We start from the raw sequence: 16727 nt of genomic DNA, 5'->3' as shown, positions 1-16727 counted from the left end.
CAAAATACACAAGCAGGCTAGGTTCCAGCTTGTTAGACTGGAAGGTCTTTAGGTACAATACCTAAGGGAGACTGCAAAAAGTATATGATAGTTAAGCAAGCTGGGAAGCAGGCCTTGCAAATGGCCATTTTGAAGTTTATTACTGAAGCGCTGAAATACATATTCAGCGCCTCATTAGCATGCGGGCGGCTGCGGCACTTGGAAATTGACGTGGCTCGCCGCCGCGTGGCTCGTCCAGATGGGGCACCTTTTTGAAAGGACCCTGCCTACTTCGAAGTCCCCTTCTTCCTATGAGAAGATGGGAATAAGGGGACTTCGAAGTAGCCGGGGTCCTTTCGAAAAGGAGCCCCATCTGGACGAGCCATATGGTGGCGAGCCATGTCAATTTCTAAGTGCCGCAGCCACCCGCATGCTAATGAGGCGCTGAATATGTATTTCAGCGCTTCATTAATAAACTTCAAAATGGCCATTTGCATGGCCATTTTGAAGTTTTTGGCTAGTGTAGACATGGCCTAGATGTAATAATAACCACAAAAATAACAAAAATAAATCCCTGTGAGTATATTGTCTATATATCACTTATTCATTTTTAAGGTAACCAAAAAAAGAAAGTTTTTTTCTTTTTACCTTAAATGACGTGTGTTCTGGTTCCCATGTTTCTAAATATTCTGATCGTTCAGATTTTGAATTTGTTTTGGTAGTGTAGCTTTAATTTCAGATTGTTCACATCCTTCCTATAGTTAACAGCGAACAAAAGATTAAGCATGTTAACTTTATCTCTCTTTCATAACATGCAAAATTCCAGGTCAAACAACACTGGGAGTTTATTTACTGTGCATTTTTCCCATTACAACAACCAGACTGTATCAGAAAGACAGAGAGAGAATGAGAGCAGGAAAGGAAATGCTGAGGCATGGAATAAAGGTCATCGAAATAATCCCATTTCCTCTTTGAAGATTACCTGGGACTCCCAAACTTTTTCTTATTTTCTTGCTATAACACTACCACTATGTAAAAAAGGAACTCACTGCTTATGTTGCAATTCTGTGGTATTGCGGTGAAACAAAGTATCTCTTTACTTTCAGAGTTTACAAATATAAAGGCAGCCAGCACCTAGCTGCTGTCAGATCCAGAGAACCGCCACTTCCAGCAGCATCCCCTAACAAGCTACACTGGAAAAGGTAAGAAATCCTTATTGCTCTGTGATAGAATAGCTCTACAAAGGGGCCTCTGAGAGCCAGTAATATATGAAGTTAAAAGATATTAGTTATATAAAATACATCAATGTCCACCAACTGCTCCCCCCGCCACCAAAAAAAAAGATTTTTAGTTTACCTTCTTACTATATTTCAGAGAGGTGTCATGAGAGGCACCTTAGCCTTTAACAAAGATTTGATAGTGTTTAAGGTGCCACAGGACTCCTCGTTATTCTTGCTGAGGTATAACCAAGAAAGTATATTTAAATAGCTCTAGTTGTTATTACATTTTTCTGAAGGCAGCTGTTTTATATATCTATGCATACTGAAATGTGTATATACTGTATAGTTTAAAGGTTTGCAGATAATAGAATTGAAATATGAATGATATATTACCAATATTTATGTTTTTGTATATGAATGACACAAATATAGCCAGATCCTTAATTAAGATAGTCAGTGAAAGTGTAGGCCAGTTGATGTAAATTGGAGTAAGATATCCATGTGTTGTTCATATATACCTAATCACAGGGGAGGTACTCATATTGTGGTTGGAGCTGATCAGACAATGGGTTTTTCTTTCTGATGAAAATTGAGATGAAAATGGAAGAAAAAGGTTTTCCATGGCAAATTTTGAATATTCATCAAAAGCACCAAACCCAAAAATTTCTCTGCTGAAACCGGGGAAAACTGTGGTTTTAGGGGTTTGCTTTTCTTTTTTCTTTTTTTTTTTTTTGACAAAAATTCAAAAATTTCCACAAAAGTTAGACTCATATCATGAGAAATTTAGTTAAGTTAAGGACCTGGTTACCTAAAAAATGAAATCGCTTTGATGGAAAAATTTCAACCACTCTTAAACGCAATGGGTACCAATGGAAGAACCGAGACCTTTGTCTATACTGCCACCTAGTTCAGACCAGTGGAAGTGTGAATAGCATGGATGCTGTAGGTGAAAATTTAAAAGTCCAGAGTTCAGAACTATAGTTTTGTATTACTTTCACCCTGTCTATTAAAAACACAGTGCATAAGAGTATATTTAAGGTGTTTCAATCACCCTTGTGTTCTGGCCACTTTTTCAAATATAGTTACTAAAAATTATGTGTCTTCAACTTCAATAGGAATGTTACCCAAGCGCTGAAGGCAATACCGGTCTAGCAAAATTCTTCAGTGTATGCTTAGTTTTAAGCACATAAGCAGCCTCATTGGCTTTAAATTCTATTCACTTTATTTCTGCAAGGACTTCCATCAGTTTCAGTGGAACTTCTCTTGTGAGTAGAGATTACGGCATAACTAAGACGTAGTTGTGTATGTTCTAAATATGCTAAAAATTGGGGTCCTCCTGGCTGTAAGCTCCTTGTGGCATGCATTGTGTCTTACTCATAGTGCTTGCCCAGCACTGAGTGCACTAGCAGAGCTCAATCAATAATACTAGTGACAATCCTTCTTTCAAGCAGGCTTATTAATTATTCTTTTCTCTACCTACTGCAGATGTCTCATCTACTCTTTGCCCTACTTTCCTTGTTTTCTATTGCAATCCCTCTGGAAGCAAAGTGGAAACTCAGGGAGAACGGTAAGCAGTCTGTATTTGCTGAAAACTGACACTAGTTGAATAGTTAAAACAAAGGTACTAAAACATGTTTGTGAATAAAAGCAGAATTCGATTAGCTGTAATTCACGGGATGAGTGCCTTGAGTTTTCATAAGATAATTGCTGGGTGTTCGTGAAAAGATTCAGGAGTCCCAAAAGTTTCATGAATTTTAGCAACATGATTATTCATCTCAGAATTCATATTAGAAACTGCCTTATTCCCTATTCACTGTTCTCCCGTTTCAAGAGTTTCAGTCATGCAACCAGAAAGCAGCAACAGCATCTTGTGACTTAGGTGACAACCCACAAACAAGTAATGAATAGCAAATAGTCAAACTGAACATTTCTTTTTATTAAAAAAAAAAACCCAGGTCCTGAGAATTTTTCGTCTAAGATGTTCAAAGAAATGCAGAATCAATTAACAATGTATTTACACTCCAGAAAAGAGTTAAATTCCAAAGGTCATATTCGATCCCCTTATGCTGAATAGCACATGTGTCCCCATTGACATCAGTGGGACTTCTCAGGACAGAAGATGATCTTGAATATTGAAGGAATATTATTTGTAATGAATATTTCAACCACTTGTGCTGGTAGCTTTGGGTTATAAGAATATGCTGTGTGTCCCTAAGAAATATTAGTGGCACTTGAAACTACAAGCATATCTGCCACCGCATAGAAAGTACACATTTATGTCTTGTAGTACCTCTCTGGCATTTCTTTGTGTCCATGCTTCCTGATACCCACAGGCAGACTGGAAAGCCCTAGATTCACACATAAGTATGTGCATGAATTTAATAAGCAGTCTCCGTTGTCCGATGTGATGAAATTCAGCGACCTGTTGTTAGCAATGTAATTTGATTTAAAGCCATCCTTTTGGTAGTGAAATCTCTTGCTGAAAAGCTTTCTTAGCTCATTTCTGGAATTGATGTTTCCTTCTAACCTGGACAGAACACTTCCAAGTACAATTGCAATGCTTCCTAAGTATCGAGTAAATGTACTCACACAGAAGGAAACACACAAACTCAGAGGACACTAATGAAAACTGGGGCTCATGTGTCAGATAGAATGGTAACTTGGGGCAATGGCTGTATTTGGGGGTCTGCTGTCAGTGAAAGTGCAGATGGAGGCTGTTGACCCTAGCAAGAATGAAGTAGATTCTTCAGTTCTACCTTCATCCTACTCCTGATTAGCTATAGGAATTTAAGATTTTATTTATCTTTGACCTTAATTGCTGCCCCCATCACCTGAAAAAATCCTGCAAGAGAAGGCTTAAAGGAAGAAAAAAAGCCACAAAGAATGCTTAATGAAGCTTTCCTAAATTATTTGATGAAGGGGAGTTTCTCCCAGTCTGGAACAAAGGATCCCATAGGGTGACTTGAGAGTATTCAGAGAGTCATGACTGCATATTGGTGGACCTGTACCTCTGCTCTAGGATCATCTGTCTTCCAGCAACCACTTCACTGTGGCCATGCTGTAAGAGCAGACAGATTTTCTGCAGGAAAAATTAATGCAGGATCATGTTGTTGGGCTTTCGGAGGAGGCACTGCATTTTCCTGGCTTTCTCTTTGCTCACTTGCCCTCTGCTCAATCCCATATCTCTCACTCTGCAGAGATCTCTCCAGCAGAAGAGCACAATGCTAGAGAGGCACTTTAACCCTCATTCTGTGAGCAAAGACTGAGATTCAGTTGTTCTTACTCTTAGAGGAGTCCCACTGAGGTCAATGGGGCTCCTTGCAGAGGTAAAGTGTTCAGGGTTTGGACTCTGGGGTTTAAACATGGATTGTGGAAATCATTTTAACCATGTTCTTAACGTGAGCACCTGTGTAGTCATGTTTTGAGCCAGTGGCACTACTTATATGCTTAAGGTTAAGCATATGTAGGGGGAAATGGCTGGACCTCTCTGCCTTGACTTTCCTCTCTGTGAAATGAGGATAATGATACTTCCTGCTTTGCAGGGCTGCAAATGCAACAAGTTCTCTGAGGCCATAGAGTGAAAATTACTTCTGACATGAAAAATAACACTGATTGCTCAAGAAGTTTTGTATACACTTTATGTTGAAAACCTGGGAATCTTGCCAAAAGACAATGGGGCCTGACTGTTGTTATCCAGGCCAGTGGTATTTTGACAGTAGTTTCAAGTAGAGCAGGACTGGGCCTAAGTTGTAGTTTTATTTTGCTGGCACTTTAATCATGATTAATAACCATCATTTATTTCCCCATAGTTTATGTCATAGAGATAGAATGGACTGAGGAGGCACCACCTGAAGAAGTTGAGCTCACCTGCAATGTACCTGAAGACCAAGCTACAGCTGTTGAGTGGATGAAGGATGAGGAAAGAATTGGAACTGGCAAGAACCTAACAATTTCAATAAAGGAATTTCCAGATGCTGGCAACTACACCTGTCAGAAAAGTGATACCCAAGAGATTTTAAGTTACTATTTTTTCCTTATCACAAAAAAATACTCAAGTGGGCAAATTTCTAAGGGGATGCTAAAAAGCTTTAAAGGTAAGTAATGGAACAATGTGATGTTATTTCCATGTGCAATAAATGCCATAACATCACAAAGGAAAGAGGAACTCACTGAAAGGAAGCACAGTGAATGACTAATGAGTTAGACAATAGTTGTTCGGCTAGTCTATCTTCAAAGTGTAGTTCAGGCACTAAGGGGTAAATAATGCCTTCTTCTACATGGGTGCAGAAGTGGTCCTCCCCTGCAGTAGAATCAGGCAGATCTGATGTGCAAGGCAGGAGCAGGCACTGGGGAGTCCAGCTGTGTATAGGGGTCTTATATGCTGTCAGAACGAATGAGCTGGGACCATAAGAATATGAGAATCTTTGGACCCTTCTGATATGCAGTGAGGTAGTGGAAGAATGCTAAGACTACACACTCCAGTAGGCTGGAGCATCAAATGGGGAGCAGCTTCACAGCATGTGGGGGAAAGACAGTTCTTCCCCTGTGTACCTCTCCCAGAGAAAGATATTTTATTGTCTTTCTATTGTCAGAAATCATTTCATTTGTAGTCAGGATTCCTACCCTCAGCACTATAAAGCCATGTTTGAAAAGTGTCATGAACAGCATGGTGAAAAATCTCATGAGGAATCAGAGAAAAGTATGTTGTTGAAAATATGGGGTTTGCTTTTTCAATTGTTGGCAAATACCCTAGAAAGTAAAACTTATAAAAGAAGTGAATGAACTCTGAGAAGAAGTATGGCAACCTAATTGCTGTGGGTTACTTCTGGACACCAACAAACTTCTAGCTGTCATTCACCTGACCTGTATATTGTGCATTGTTTTTCTGGGAATGGGGTCAAAATCTGTCAGCAGGAGTTTGCAGAGTTATTGTTTTACTGGTCAAACAATTATTTTTAGAAAATCAAATTTTCCTCTTTCTTCCAATCTAGAGCCAAACAACATGACATTTTTAAAATGTGAGGCAAAGAATTACTCAGGGATTTTCATATGCTCATGGAAGACAGAAAATGAGAGTCCAAATGTGCAGTTCACAATCAAAAATCAAAAAGGGTAAGAGCTTGTACTTTCCTCAATCTCTTCACTAAGATAATAAGTCCGGAATACCCCTTTTTGTCAGCATGTGGAAGGGATACCACAAAGACAGATTTTTTTTGCCTACCGCATGAACTGGGCAGGGGGAAGACCACTTCCACAATTTGAGAGGTGGATCAGCACATTGGACATCTCCCATGGGGATAGTCCCTTGTAGGACTGGAAAACTACTGAATAGAAATCTGGTCATGCATTAATATAGCTTAGAAGTGTAAGAAGTCCCATTGGATCTTCTCGGCAGAAGCTGTACTGGAGCGACAGTGTGACTCAGGCAGTAGAACCACAGGCAAGAAAGAGAGGAATTTCAACCAGACATAATCTTGCAGGGTCCGTCTCTCCAGATATACTTGTTCAATGTGGTTGGGAGGCCAAACTCGATAGGCCCATAGCATTCTGCCTCTCAAGGAAATGTTCTGTAGGACCTGAAGGTAATACTGTGAGGAAAACCTCTTGGGGATTTCCTATCACCTACACCTCCTGCCAGCCAAGCAGTGAGTGCTCTGGCATAGTGTTATTTTTATTTGTTAAAAGAGGAAATAACTTCAAAGCATAATTTGCTGGATCCAAAAGTACACTCAAATTCTGGTAACGCTGGGTGGTGGTATATCATATGGAAACATACTCAATTTAACTTGTTTCCATGAGCTGGGTTTCGAGAGGGGCTGAGGAGTGAAGTTAGGCCACTCTAGCCAATAAACAGTGGCATTAAGGAAGTGAATGACACACACTGTCTTTACTCTATGACCTGAACTCCCATTAACGTGGGAGTCATGCTCAGAGACATGCTATTTCTGATACAGCAACATTACCTTTTCTAATGAGAAAGTGTCATTTGAAGCATCCATAAGCAACATTTTATTCAGAGCTCTTCAGCATTTCCATCACTCTGCCTTGAATTCAGAACTCAAGAGGACGTTTCTGGAAATGTAATCTGTGGAAAGCCTGTGAAGACAACACACATGGTCGGCTCTCAGACAGAAGAGACAACGTACATAGTCAGCTGTCAGAAAACCGATTACTGCCCATTTGCTGAGGAACACCAGCCCATTGAGATGTTCCTGGAAGTCATTGATGAAACACAGTATGACAACTGCACCAGTAGCTTCTTCATCCGAGATATCAGTGAGTGGGTCAGAAATCGGCTTTTGTTGCTGAGTGTATAAAGTTTGTAGAGACTTCCATGATCCTGAGTGAATGGGTGACAGCAGTGTGCCTCTGACCTCACCTGAAGGCTGAGAGGGATTAATGCACTGGACATTATGACTGCATTCCAGGCCTATAGTTTCCCTCCTCCTTTCTGGAGCAAAGGAGAGTAAAACTTGGCAGAAATCAGGAAGCAGTGGAGGCCTGGGCATCAACTCCATGGGTGTTCCCTGGCTCCAGCACCCATTCAAAAAATAGGGGATGTTTGGCAGCCATGAACCACAGTATGATCAGGAGGTATAAGTAGTTTGGGAGACTAATTATGTCTACACAGCAGCTTCATTTTGAAATAAGGTATTCTGTAAGAGCTATTCCATAATATCTTATTTCAACATCATGCTGCTACACACAAAAATGCATTTCAGATTAGCACTTTAGCTATTTCAAAATATATTGTCTACACTCATAGAGCTTCTTTTGAAATACAGCCAGTGGACGCACTGTGGCTTATTTCAAAATAGGCTCTATTCCCTGTCTTAACAGCACCTGTTTCAAAGTAGGTGCTATTCCTCATAGACTGAGGTTTACCAATTTTGAAATAAGTCAACTGCTATTTTGAAAGTATTTTGAAATAGTGGTTGTGTTTTTGTAGACACTAGGATAGTTATTTCAGAATAACAGTCATTATTTCAACATAACTTTGCTGTGTAGGCCTACCCTAATAAGACAAGAAATGCCAATGTTGGTGCACTGCCCTTTGGAGGCATGCTGACTCACCACATAAGGAGTGCTGCCACAGCAGGAAGCTCCTGAGAAGTGATGGAGCCATCAGTACCTGAACTGAGCTGCACTGAGGTCTCAGCCCTGCTTGGCCTCTTCTCTTCAGGGTCCCATCCATGCAGTACCTCTTCCCATCTCCTCTGCACTTCTTTCCCCTAAAGGTCCAACCTGTGCCGTGGCTCTTCCCACCCCTCTCCAAAACCACCCACCAACAGAAACAAAAGTTAGTACTTGGTTAAGGAAGTGGAGAAGCAAGAGCTCTGTGGCATATACTCCTCTCGTAGATTTCACAAGGTGCCTCTAGCCTGTTCAATGAGTAATCAGACTCTGAGGCAGGCTTCCTTCAGAAAAGTTAACATTTTCAAGTGAATAGCTGCATGAGTGCTTGGAACAGTACAAACCCCAGGTAGCCACTCTGATTCAAGGGACCAGATAGGAAGTGTGAAAAATCAGGATAGGGATGGGAAGGAACAGGTGCCTATTACAGACAAAGCTCCAAATATTGGGACTGTCCCTATAACACTAGGACATCTGCATATCACCACCCCAAAGGAGAGGGGGATCTCAAGCACTCAAGAATAAGCAGATTAATGGGAAAGTTGCTGCTGAGGTCATTGTGCTGCCATGAAGGAAAGGGAAGTTGGCCAGCAAGCTGGAGAAGCAGACAGTCTGCCAGGTTAACACTGTCCTTCCCTGTGCATTGTCAAGGTCAACAGGGTTTGCAGCTGGCTCCTTTCCCTTTGCCTTCTGCAGCCCTCTAGAGGTCATCATCCTTGAAGGGTCTAATAAGGGTTGCTCTGTGAACATGGTCAAACTTCCACAGGAGGGTACAATATAGTCTTGAACCCTCAAGCACTCTCTCGGCCTAATTAACTATTAGGTAAACAAAAACCAGTCCAGTAGCACTTTAAAGACTAACAAAATAATTTATTAGGTGATGAGACTTCATAGGACAAACCCACTTCTTCAGACCATAGCAATGCCAGAACAAACTCAATATTTAAGGCACAGAGAACCAAAAATAGTAACCAAGGTTGACAAAGCAGAAAAATATTATCAAGGTGAGCAAATCAGAGAGCAGAACGGGCTGCGGGGGGGAGGTCAAAAATTAGATAAAACCAAGTATGCATAAGAGCCCCTATAATGACCGAGAAAAGTCCCATCCCGGTTAATGTGTGAATTTGAACATAAAAGAGAGTTCAGCAGCCTCTGTGACTATTAGCTGTTTACTTTAGTAATTGGTACAAATAAAGCACAAACAGCTGATGCTATGGATCTTATAAATGCCAATGACATCCTTATTTTCTCTTGAAGTAAAACCTGACGAACCTGAATGCGTGGTCAAAAACGGCACAGTAACTTGGAAATACCCCCAAACATGGAGCATACCAGAGTCTTATTTCCCTTTGACATTTATGGTGAATGCTGAAAAATCAACCCCCACAAAATATAAGGTATTTGTAACTGGGAGCCCTTATTACTCTTTGCATGTATGATGCAGTTTTTTTAAGACCTTGACCCCATCTCTGTTTGTTGACACAGTAGCTTTCAACTAACATGAGTTGAAACACAGTGAAAACTGGTCAGTCTCAATATTTCAACAGCAGGTTCAGTGATTCCTGTATGTATTTAGTCCAGTCCTATTATTCTAATTCAAATTACCTAGTGATCACAGTAAGAAACTTTGTCTGAGTAGGACTGGAAGATTGTAGTTTGGATAGTGCTTTGGGACCCACTGCAATGAAAAGTACTGGGTTAATGTAGGATATAATTAGTACTTAGTGATGTATTTCCACTGAAACATCTTAATGGCATTTAATTACCAATCTCAGTAATTTTCTTGTGGCTTAGAAGTTGTTATAAAATAAATCTCTAAGTCACCCTGTTATCTCTGTTATATTTTCCCCTTTCACTCTTCCTGCTCAGCTAACAGTTTACTTCATCCAGCTGTTAAATTTTAAGATCTTTGTGGCAAGGTCTCTTGTAAACTATACATCTGTGCACTGTCTCTGGAGCTCTAGCCTAGTTGAGGTCTCTATGCTCACTTAAAATCAACCAATTAATCTACTATTGACATATTTTCCAATGAACACCATCGAAGTCTACTCTGTTATGTCCTCTCTCTGATCATAATCATAATACTTTGCATCATGTCTTTGCTCTTTACCTGAGTCATGTGCCTTTCTGACTATGAGACACAGCCAAAGGAAGTGTGCCATTTCAAGATTCTGCCAAGGTAAATTGTCTAGCATCCACTACTGGAGAAGAGCACATCTTGGCAGTGAAATGGTGGATGGAATGAAAAAGAACATCTGCCCAGCATTGCACAGACATGTTAGCATGAAAAAAAAAGTATCTGCTGACTCAGGATTATTAGGCTTTATAGATCATGAACTAGGGAAAAACCACAACATTGTCCTACACTAAGTGTAAAGACAGACTAATTTCTGCTGTACTAAGTCACGTGTAGCTTGGTTGCATATATACAGTTTAGATTTGCAGAGAAGAGCTCTTGCTAATAGAGTACAAAAATGAATGACTCATGTTCTCGCACTACCCAAGAGGCTGGAGGATGCGGTAGTCGGTACCAATGGCTTCCCAATTTCCAGCAGCCCATTATTAAGTAAGGTCAATTAAACATAGCTTAGATCAATTTATTGTGGTATCTACATGGTGCTGGGTGAAACTCTCTCTTTCAGTTATGTTAGGCTTCTCGTTCTGGTGGTGTTCCAGAACTGATGGTAAAGAGATCTCTGGTTGATTTAGCATGCCTTTAATAGGCCTGCTAAATCAATCCTAGTGAATCAATCATCGTAGCATCTATCTCTTGGTGGTGGAGCCAAGCTCTCACACTAATTTTTCAGAAGGCAAAAAATAGATAGGTTCCCACTGGTAATGCACCTGCATAGGTTAAACAACAACAATGTGGCAAATTGACCATAGTGTAATACCAGAAATCAGCAGCAGAGCTAGGAAAAGAACCACCTACTTTCTGACTCCCATTCCTTTCTTCTGATAGTTTTTTTTAATATAAACACGGATTCACTATACAATAAAATAAAAAAGTGACATGCACTTTTAGTTATGTATGCACTTAAGAGTAATTCATCAGGAAATATATACAAATCTTTAATGGAGAGGTGTTAAATAAAATCCAATTATATAAAATATTCAGATAAATGAAAAATGACCATTAAAATTAAAATGAGTGGTAAGTAAACTGATGGCCCATTTGCACATTTCCATTAACATTATTTACAATAGATCCCGAAGAACACAGATTAATAACAAGATAAAATCCATGTGGGGCCAGGGCTATTGGTCTACGCTATGCCTGCTCTTATTCCCACATTCTGACTGACATTCGCCAAAGCTTACAATAGAAAATTAAACAACTTATATGAAACTTATTCCAATTCAACAACAGACCTAACGTTACAAGATCACTCTGTCAATTAAAAAATGAAGAAAGTGCATGCCAGCAGATGGAGCCATCTCCTTGGTAACGGTATTTGGCACTGAGAGGAGACCTCATTAAAATATTATAGTGCATGCTAGCTTTACAAGTGCTTTTTATAGCATGTCCACCAATGGAAATCATACTAGATAAGGAGACACCAGGGTATTTCAGATCAGTTTGATTCTACTTGTAAAATTTTCCTTTCTGTAGAAGCTTCCTCTTTGCTTTGGTGCAGCAGCAATAACTCATATGAGCACATTTTCCTTTTTCTAACAATATTAACTAGATTGATTTAATTTTGATATTTGCTTAAATTCTGCTTAACTTCTGACAACCAGTTGAACGGATTGTGTTTTTGTTCACAGTCGTATGATACTGATGAAAAGTTCATTCACTTGCCAAAGACAAGCCAGCTGGACAAGATCTATGTTCGGGCCAGAGACAGATATTACAATTCATCTTGGAGTGACTGGACACTCTGCAGGTAAAGCTGCACCTTTTATGACAGAAGCAGAAGTGACTTTTGGCTATGTGGGGGGAAGTGAGACTATGTGTCTTATTTTTGCCAAATGTTAGTTTTTATTATCCCTTACTACTGCTGTATTTTGAAATATCTTGAAGGGAACAGGAGTCTTCATGAATGTATCAGTCTCTTCCTCCAAAAGTCTTGGAGAAATATTTAGAATTAATCTACACCAGACAGGAAGCATGTGTCAAGGTTCACTGGCTGATGGTTAAAAGTGCTCTCTGCCTAGTTAGTGTTTGTCGCGCCCATCAATGAAGTATCTAAGCATATGGCTGCTAATGTAAACCATGCTACCAGAATATTGATCTTTTGTCTCCCTCTAGTGACTGTTCTATATTACAGCTGTAAGAGACTGCACTGGTGGACTTAGGACCAAGTCATATTTCTAAAGTGAACTGGTGAGAGGCAGACGCATGCTGCCTCAATCTAGTTATTTTGGACTCAAGGGTGGAGAGTCTTCCAGTAGTACAAGTACTAGGGATACTCTGAAGTGAAATTTCTTGCATGGGGGGGGATTCGAGTTCTAATTATGTCTCACAGATACTACCCTTTTTGTGCTCAAAATGGAAGTCATCACTGTTGACTTTTCTACGAGAGGACACAAAGGTGAGAACGATAGCTTCCTCTATGGACAAATGAAGCAGGCTCAGAAAAAATGGGAAAAAGTCCTTAAAAATATTCTTTGAAAAACATAGCATATAAGAACCTTTTCAACTTTGGTCACATGACTAACCCCATTGAAATTAAATACATCCAATTATACTGGTCATGTAATTAGGCACTTTGAGATACTGGTAGATCCTTCTAAAAATGTCACCACCACCAAAATCAATTAGTTGCCTAAATTTCTTTAAAACCAGTGACATTAATGGGAGATAAGTGCCTTGCCTAGTTAAGTGCAATGAAAAATCCTAGTATGCATCTACCTGCATCATTCAGCATCTTTGAAATCCTGGCTCTGTGTGGTGTGCAGAACTGGGAGTGTGGCATTGTAGCAGCTTAGCCAGACTGGCATAAATTTAATGGGAAGAGAAATGAAAACATATGTCTGGGGAATGTTAACATGATTTTTGTCTCAATCTTCTTTGTAGTAATCATTAAGAGATTTCAGGGAAATGGCTGAAGGAAAGCCCCCAAGAAGAAAAAGAAACAGAAAAAAGACAAGAAGTTTAATGTGAGTAGGAGGAAAAACTGCATCGGAACATTATTAGGAAACTGGGACACAGATTTTTTGTACTAGATTAATACGACCATAATGATCAGTCTGCTTCTTTTATGTTCCAAATATTTAAAGGGTAACTATGGCACACACCAGGTCAAATTAACATTTATCTTTATAAATTTTTATATTGAAATACTGTCAGCTATTTTGCTTTTCTACATACGATAATATTGTATCTATATTTTTCTACAAATTACAATAATGTATCTATTTATTTATGTATTTATGTATTTATTTATTTGCTTAATACAAAATGTTGCTATGTCAGATGATGGTATTTCTCAGCTGAATATTTCAGCGTGTTAATTTACAAAGAAGTTGACGTTGCACGGATTGTTTTTGTTATATAAATATTTATTATTTATAAAATCTACTGGTGTTTTTAAATTAAAAAATGCTTTAGCATGGAATTCATTTGCTGCATGAAGCAGTGTGTATATTTCATATCTATATACAGCATCCAAACTGATGGCAAATATTTTAACTGCTAAGAAAAATTAAAAAAAATAACAGTCCTTTTAATGTTAGCTCCTGCATTTAGTCAGTTGCATTACATGTTCTCTTGCATCACGTTGGTTTTCAGCTGGAGAAATGATAAATGTTTTGGGGTTTTTTGGGTGGGGAGTGGGTGTTTTTTGCGGAATGAAGCTAACACTGTCAGAGTTGTAACCTGAGGGCCTGATCCAACCTTGACAGGAGGCAATGACTTCATTTGGCATGGGATCAGGCACCAAATGATCAGATCATGTGTTCCGTTTTAAAGAGTACTGCTATTGCATCTCATGGATAGAAATGGAAAGGGAAGTTTTGTAGTTTTGTATACCCCAATAGTCACACCTCTGCTGAGTGTGATAGTTTTCAATTATGCTTTACATATCTTTTGTGTGTGACAACTGGACAGCCAATACATCATTTTGAATGGCACCTTTTTTATAAAACATGAGCTCAAACTTACTGCTCAATTATCGCATAAGAGATTCCAATTTCCCATGCAAGAGATTAAAAGGCCTGTGCTAAGAATCTGCAATTAAAATGGACGTTAAAATAGAATACTTCAGCATTTGACTATGGTGCATGTGATATTGCAGGTTATATATGTATATATTAGGTGTTTGTCTCATTTTTGAAGATTTTCAGAATTGTGTTTTACAAATACATTTATTTTTTCATCTTACTAGCATCCTGAGGTGTGCTAGGCTCCTTCACAGAAGGCAAGGGAAATTCTGATCCCTGTCCCAAGTTACTTACTGTGTACAGCCCCAATTCAGGGAAAATATAATCATGTGCTCTATTTATCCCATTCAAGTCCTTTTCCAAAGCCTGCTGAAGTCCTAGAACTACATTGTGCACATGTTTATGTTTTTTTCTGGGTCTGAGATGAGTAATGGTTTAAAATAGTCAGCCATTGAAATGGTAGTATCTGATATTTCAGAAATTGGTTGCTAACAGTTGCACATGAAACTAACATTCATCAATGTTGCTTGTATTTTCCTTTTGTTATTAATATTAATTTAAGGGCTGCTTGTAAATGTTTCCCTCTACAACTGTATTAAAATGTATTTGAAAAAATGCTTTTTTATGTGTGGTCTGTTAGTTTAATTGGGTAATATCACACTTAATATCCTAACACAAAATACAAATTGTTTTAAAAAAAACATAAGGAAGCACTACTTCACATTATGCACATTCACGCTGTCAAATTTGTTGCCAGAGGATATTGTAAAGGTCAAACCCATGGCAGGGTTGAAAAAATAACTAGATGGAGAATCAGTCCATCAATGGCTATTAGCCAAGATTGTCAGCAATATAACCCAAGTTTTGGGGTTTCTAAGCCTTGGCCGGCCAGCGATTCTGACTGGGCAATAGATCTTTCAATAATTACCCTGGTCTAGGTTCATTCTCTTTGAAGCACCTGGCCCTGGCCTCTGTCGGAAGATAAGGGTGCTGGGCTGGATGGACAATTGGTATGACCATGTATGGCTGTCTGTATGTTGTGTTCATTCATTGCTAGTGACTCCAATACAGCTTTTCTTTTTCTAGTCCATCAGAAGCCCATTCATAGCCTACAGGTTACAATAGGACTCTGCTGCATTGTGACTGCTGGTAATTAACAGTCTTCTCCCCGGACTTGCTCTGCAGATTGAGAAATGACTTCTGAATCTCTCTCTCTTTCTCAGGACACATTAGACGTTCATATGCCTCTGTGTTCACTTAGGAATACTAGGGACTTGATTTACGGAGTGGCCCAGACAATGATTATGATACTATATCATTGAGCCACCACTGGGGAAGGGCCTTGAGCATTCAGACTTATGATCCAATAAGGTGAATTAAACTGAGGCATCAAGCAGTGTAGAATTCTGCTGACCCAGCATACACTACAGAAGAATGAGTAGCTGGTAATGAGGAACATCACTTTTTATACCTTTCAAAAGCACTTACAGAAGTGACTGTCACAAGTCTCTAAGTACGGATTGAATATGCCACTGCTTCTGGATGTAACTAGAAATCCTAACATGGCTGATGTAAATATATTGAATCTTCTGTTCAGAAATAACTGAGTAATGTTGAAGTCACTGGGAATGGTGTATGCCCAGCACCTCCAGATATTAGCTCTGTAATTAGTATTATCAGCTCAGATGCCTCATTGAAGCTCTTTCCAGAGAAAAGAGTTATTAAGCAAATATGTCAGAGACTAGAAAGTGTAACATCAGAAACAAGCACGTCTTAACAAGAAGTTGTGCTTCTAGTTCTACATGGCTATGTCTACACTAGCCAAAAACTTCAAATTTGCCATGCAAATGGCCATTTCGAAGTTTACTAATGAAGTGCTGAAATACATATTCAGTGCTTCAGTAGCATGCAGGCGGCCGCGGCACTTCAAAATTGACGTGGCTCGCCACCGCGTGGCTCGTCCAGACAGGGCTCCTTTTCGAAAGGACGCCGGCTACTTCGAAGTCCCCTTATTCCTATGAGCAGATGGGAATAAGGGGACTTCAGAGTAGCCGGGGTCCTTTCAAAAAGGAGCCCCGTCTGAACGAGCCACGTCAATTTCAAAGTGCCGCAGCCACCCGCATGCTAATGAAGCGCTGAATATGTATTTCAGCACTTCATTAGTAAACTTCGAAATGGCCATTTGCATGGCCATTTCGAAGTTTTTGGCTAGTGTAGACATGGCCCATATAATTCTTGACACATACACAACAGCATTCATCCAAGATTCACTGTTAAAATATTAGTATA

The 16727-nt window shown here is 39.5% G+C and overlaps 1 protein-coding gene across 1 annotated transcript; it reads left to right on the top strand.

Moving 5' to 3' along the window:
* The first annotated feature begins 1166 nt into the window (after window positions 1-1166).
* IL12B (interleukin 12B) lies at window positions 1167-12224 on the top strand. The gene is made up of 7 exons (XM_075009933.1): window positions 1167-1181; window positions 2685-2766; window positions 5009-5293; window positions 6191-6311; window positions 7255-7475; window positions 9591-9730; window positions 12102-12224. Exons 2-7 carry the CDS (start codon window positions 2685-2687, stop codon window positions 12222-12224), a joined length of 972 nt encoding a protein of 323 aa, XP_074866034.1. The 5' UTR covers window positions 1167-1181.
* Window positions 12225-16727: the final 4503 nt, after the last annotated feature.

Source organism: Carettochelys insculpta, chromosome 15 (genome assembly GCF_033958435.1).
Source record: "Carettochelys insculpta isolate YL-2023 chromosome 15, ASM3395843v1, whole genome shotgun sequence".
NCBI lineage: Eukaryota > Metazoa > Chordata > Testudines > Carettochelyidae > Carettochelys > Carettochelys insculpta.
This window is presented reverse-complemented; position numbering and strand designations above follow the sequence as displayed.

What these genes read in the sequence shown, in the direction of transcription:
- IL12B (XM_075009933.1), top strand. Translation starts at nt 2,685, where the DNA reads ATGTCTCATCTACTCTTTGCCCTACTTTCCTTGTTTTCTATTGCAATC. An exon ending in GATGCTAAAAAGCTTTAAAG is followed by an intron (nt 5,294 to 6,190) that starts GTAAGTAATGGA and finishes CTTCCAATCTAG; the next exon opens with AGCCAAACAACATGACATTT. An exon ending in ACAATCAAAAATCAAAAAGG is followed by an intron (nt 6,312 to 7,254) that starts GTAAGAGCTTGT and finishes CCTTGAATTCAG; the next exon opens with AACTCAAGAGGACGTTTCTG.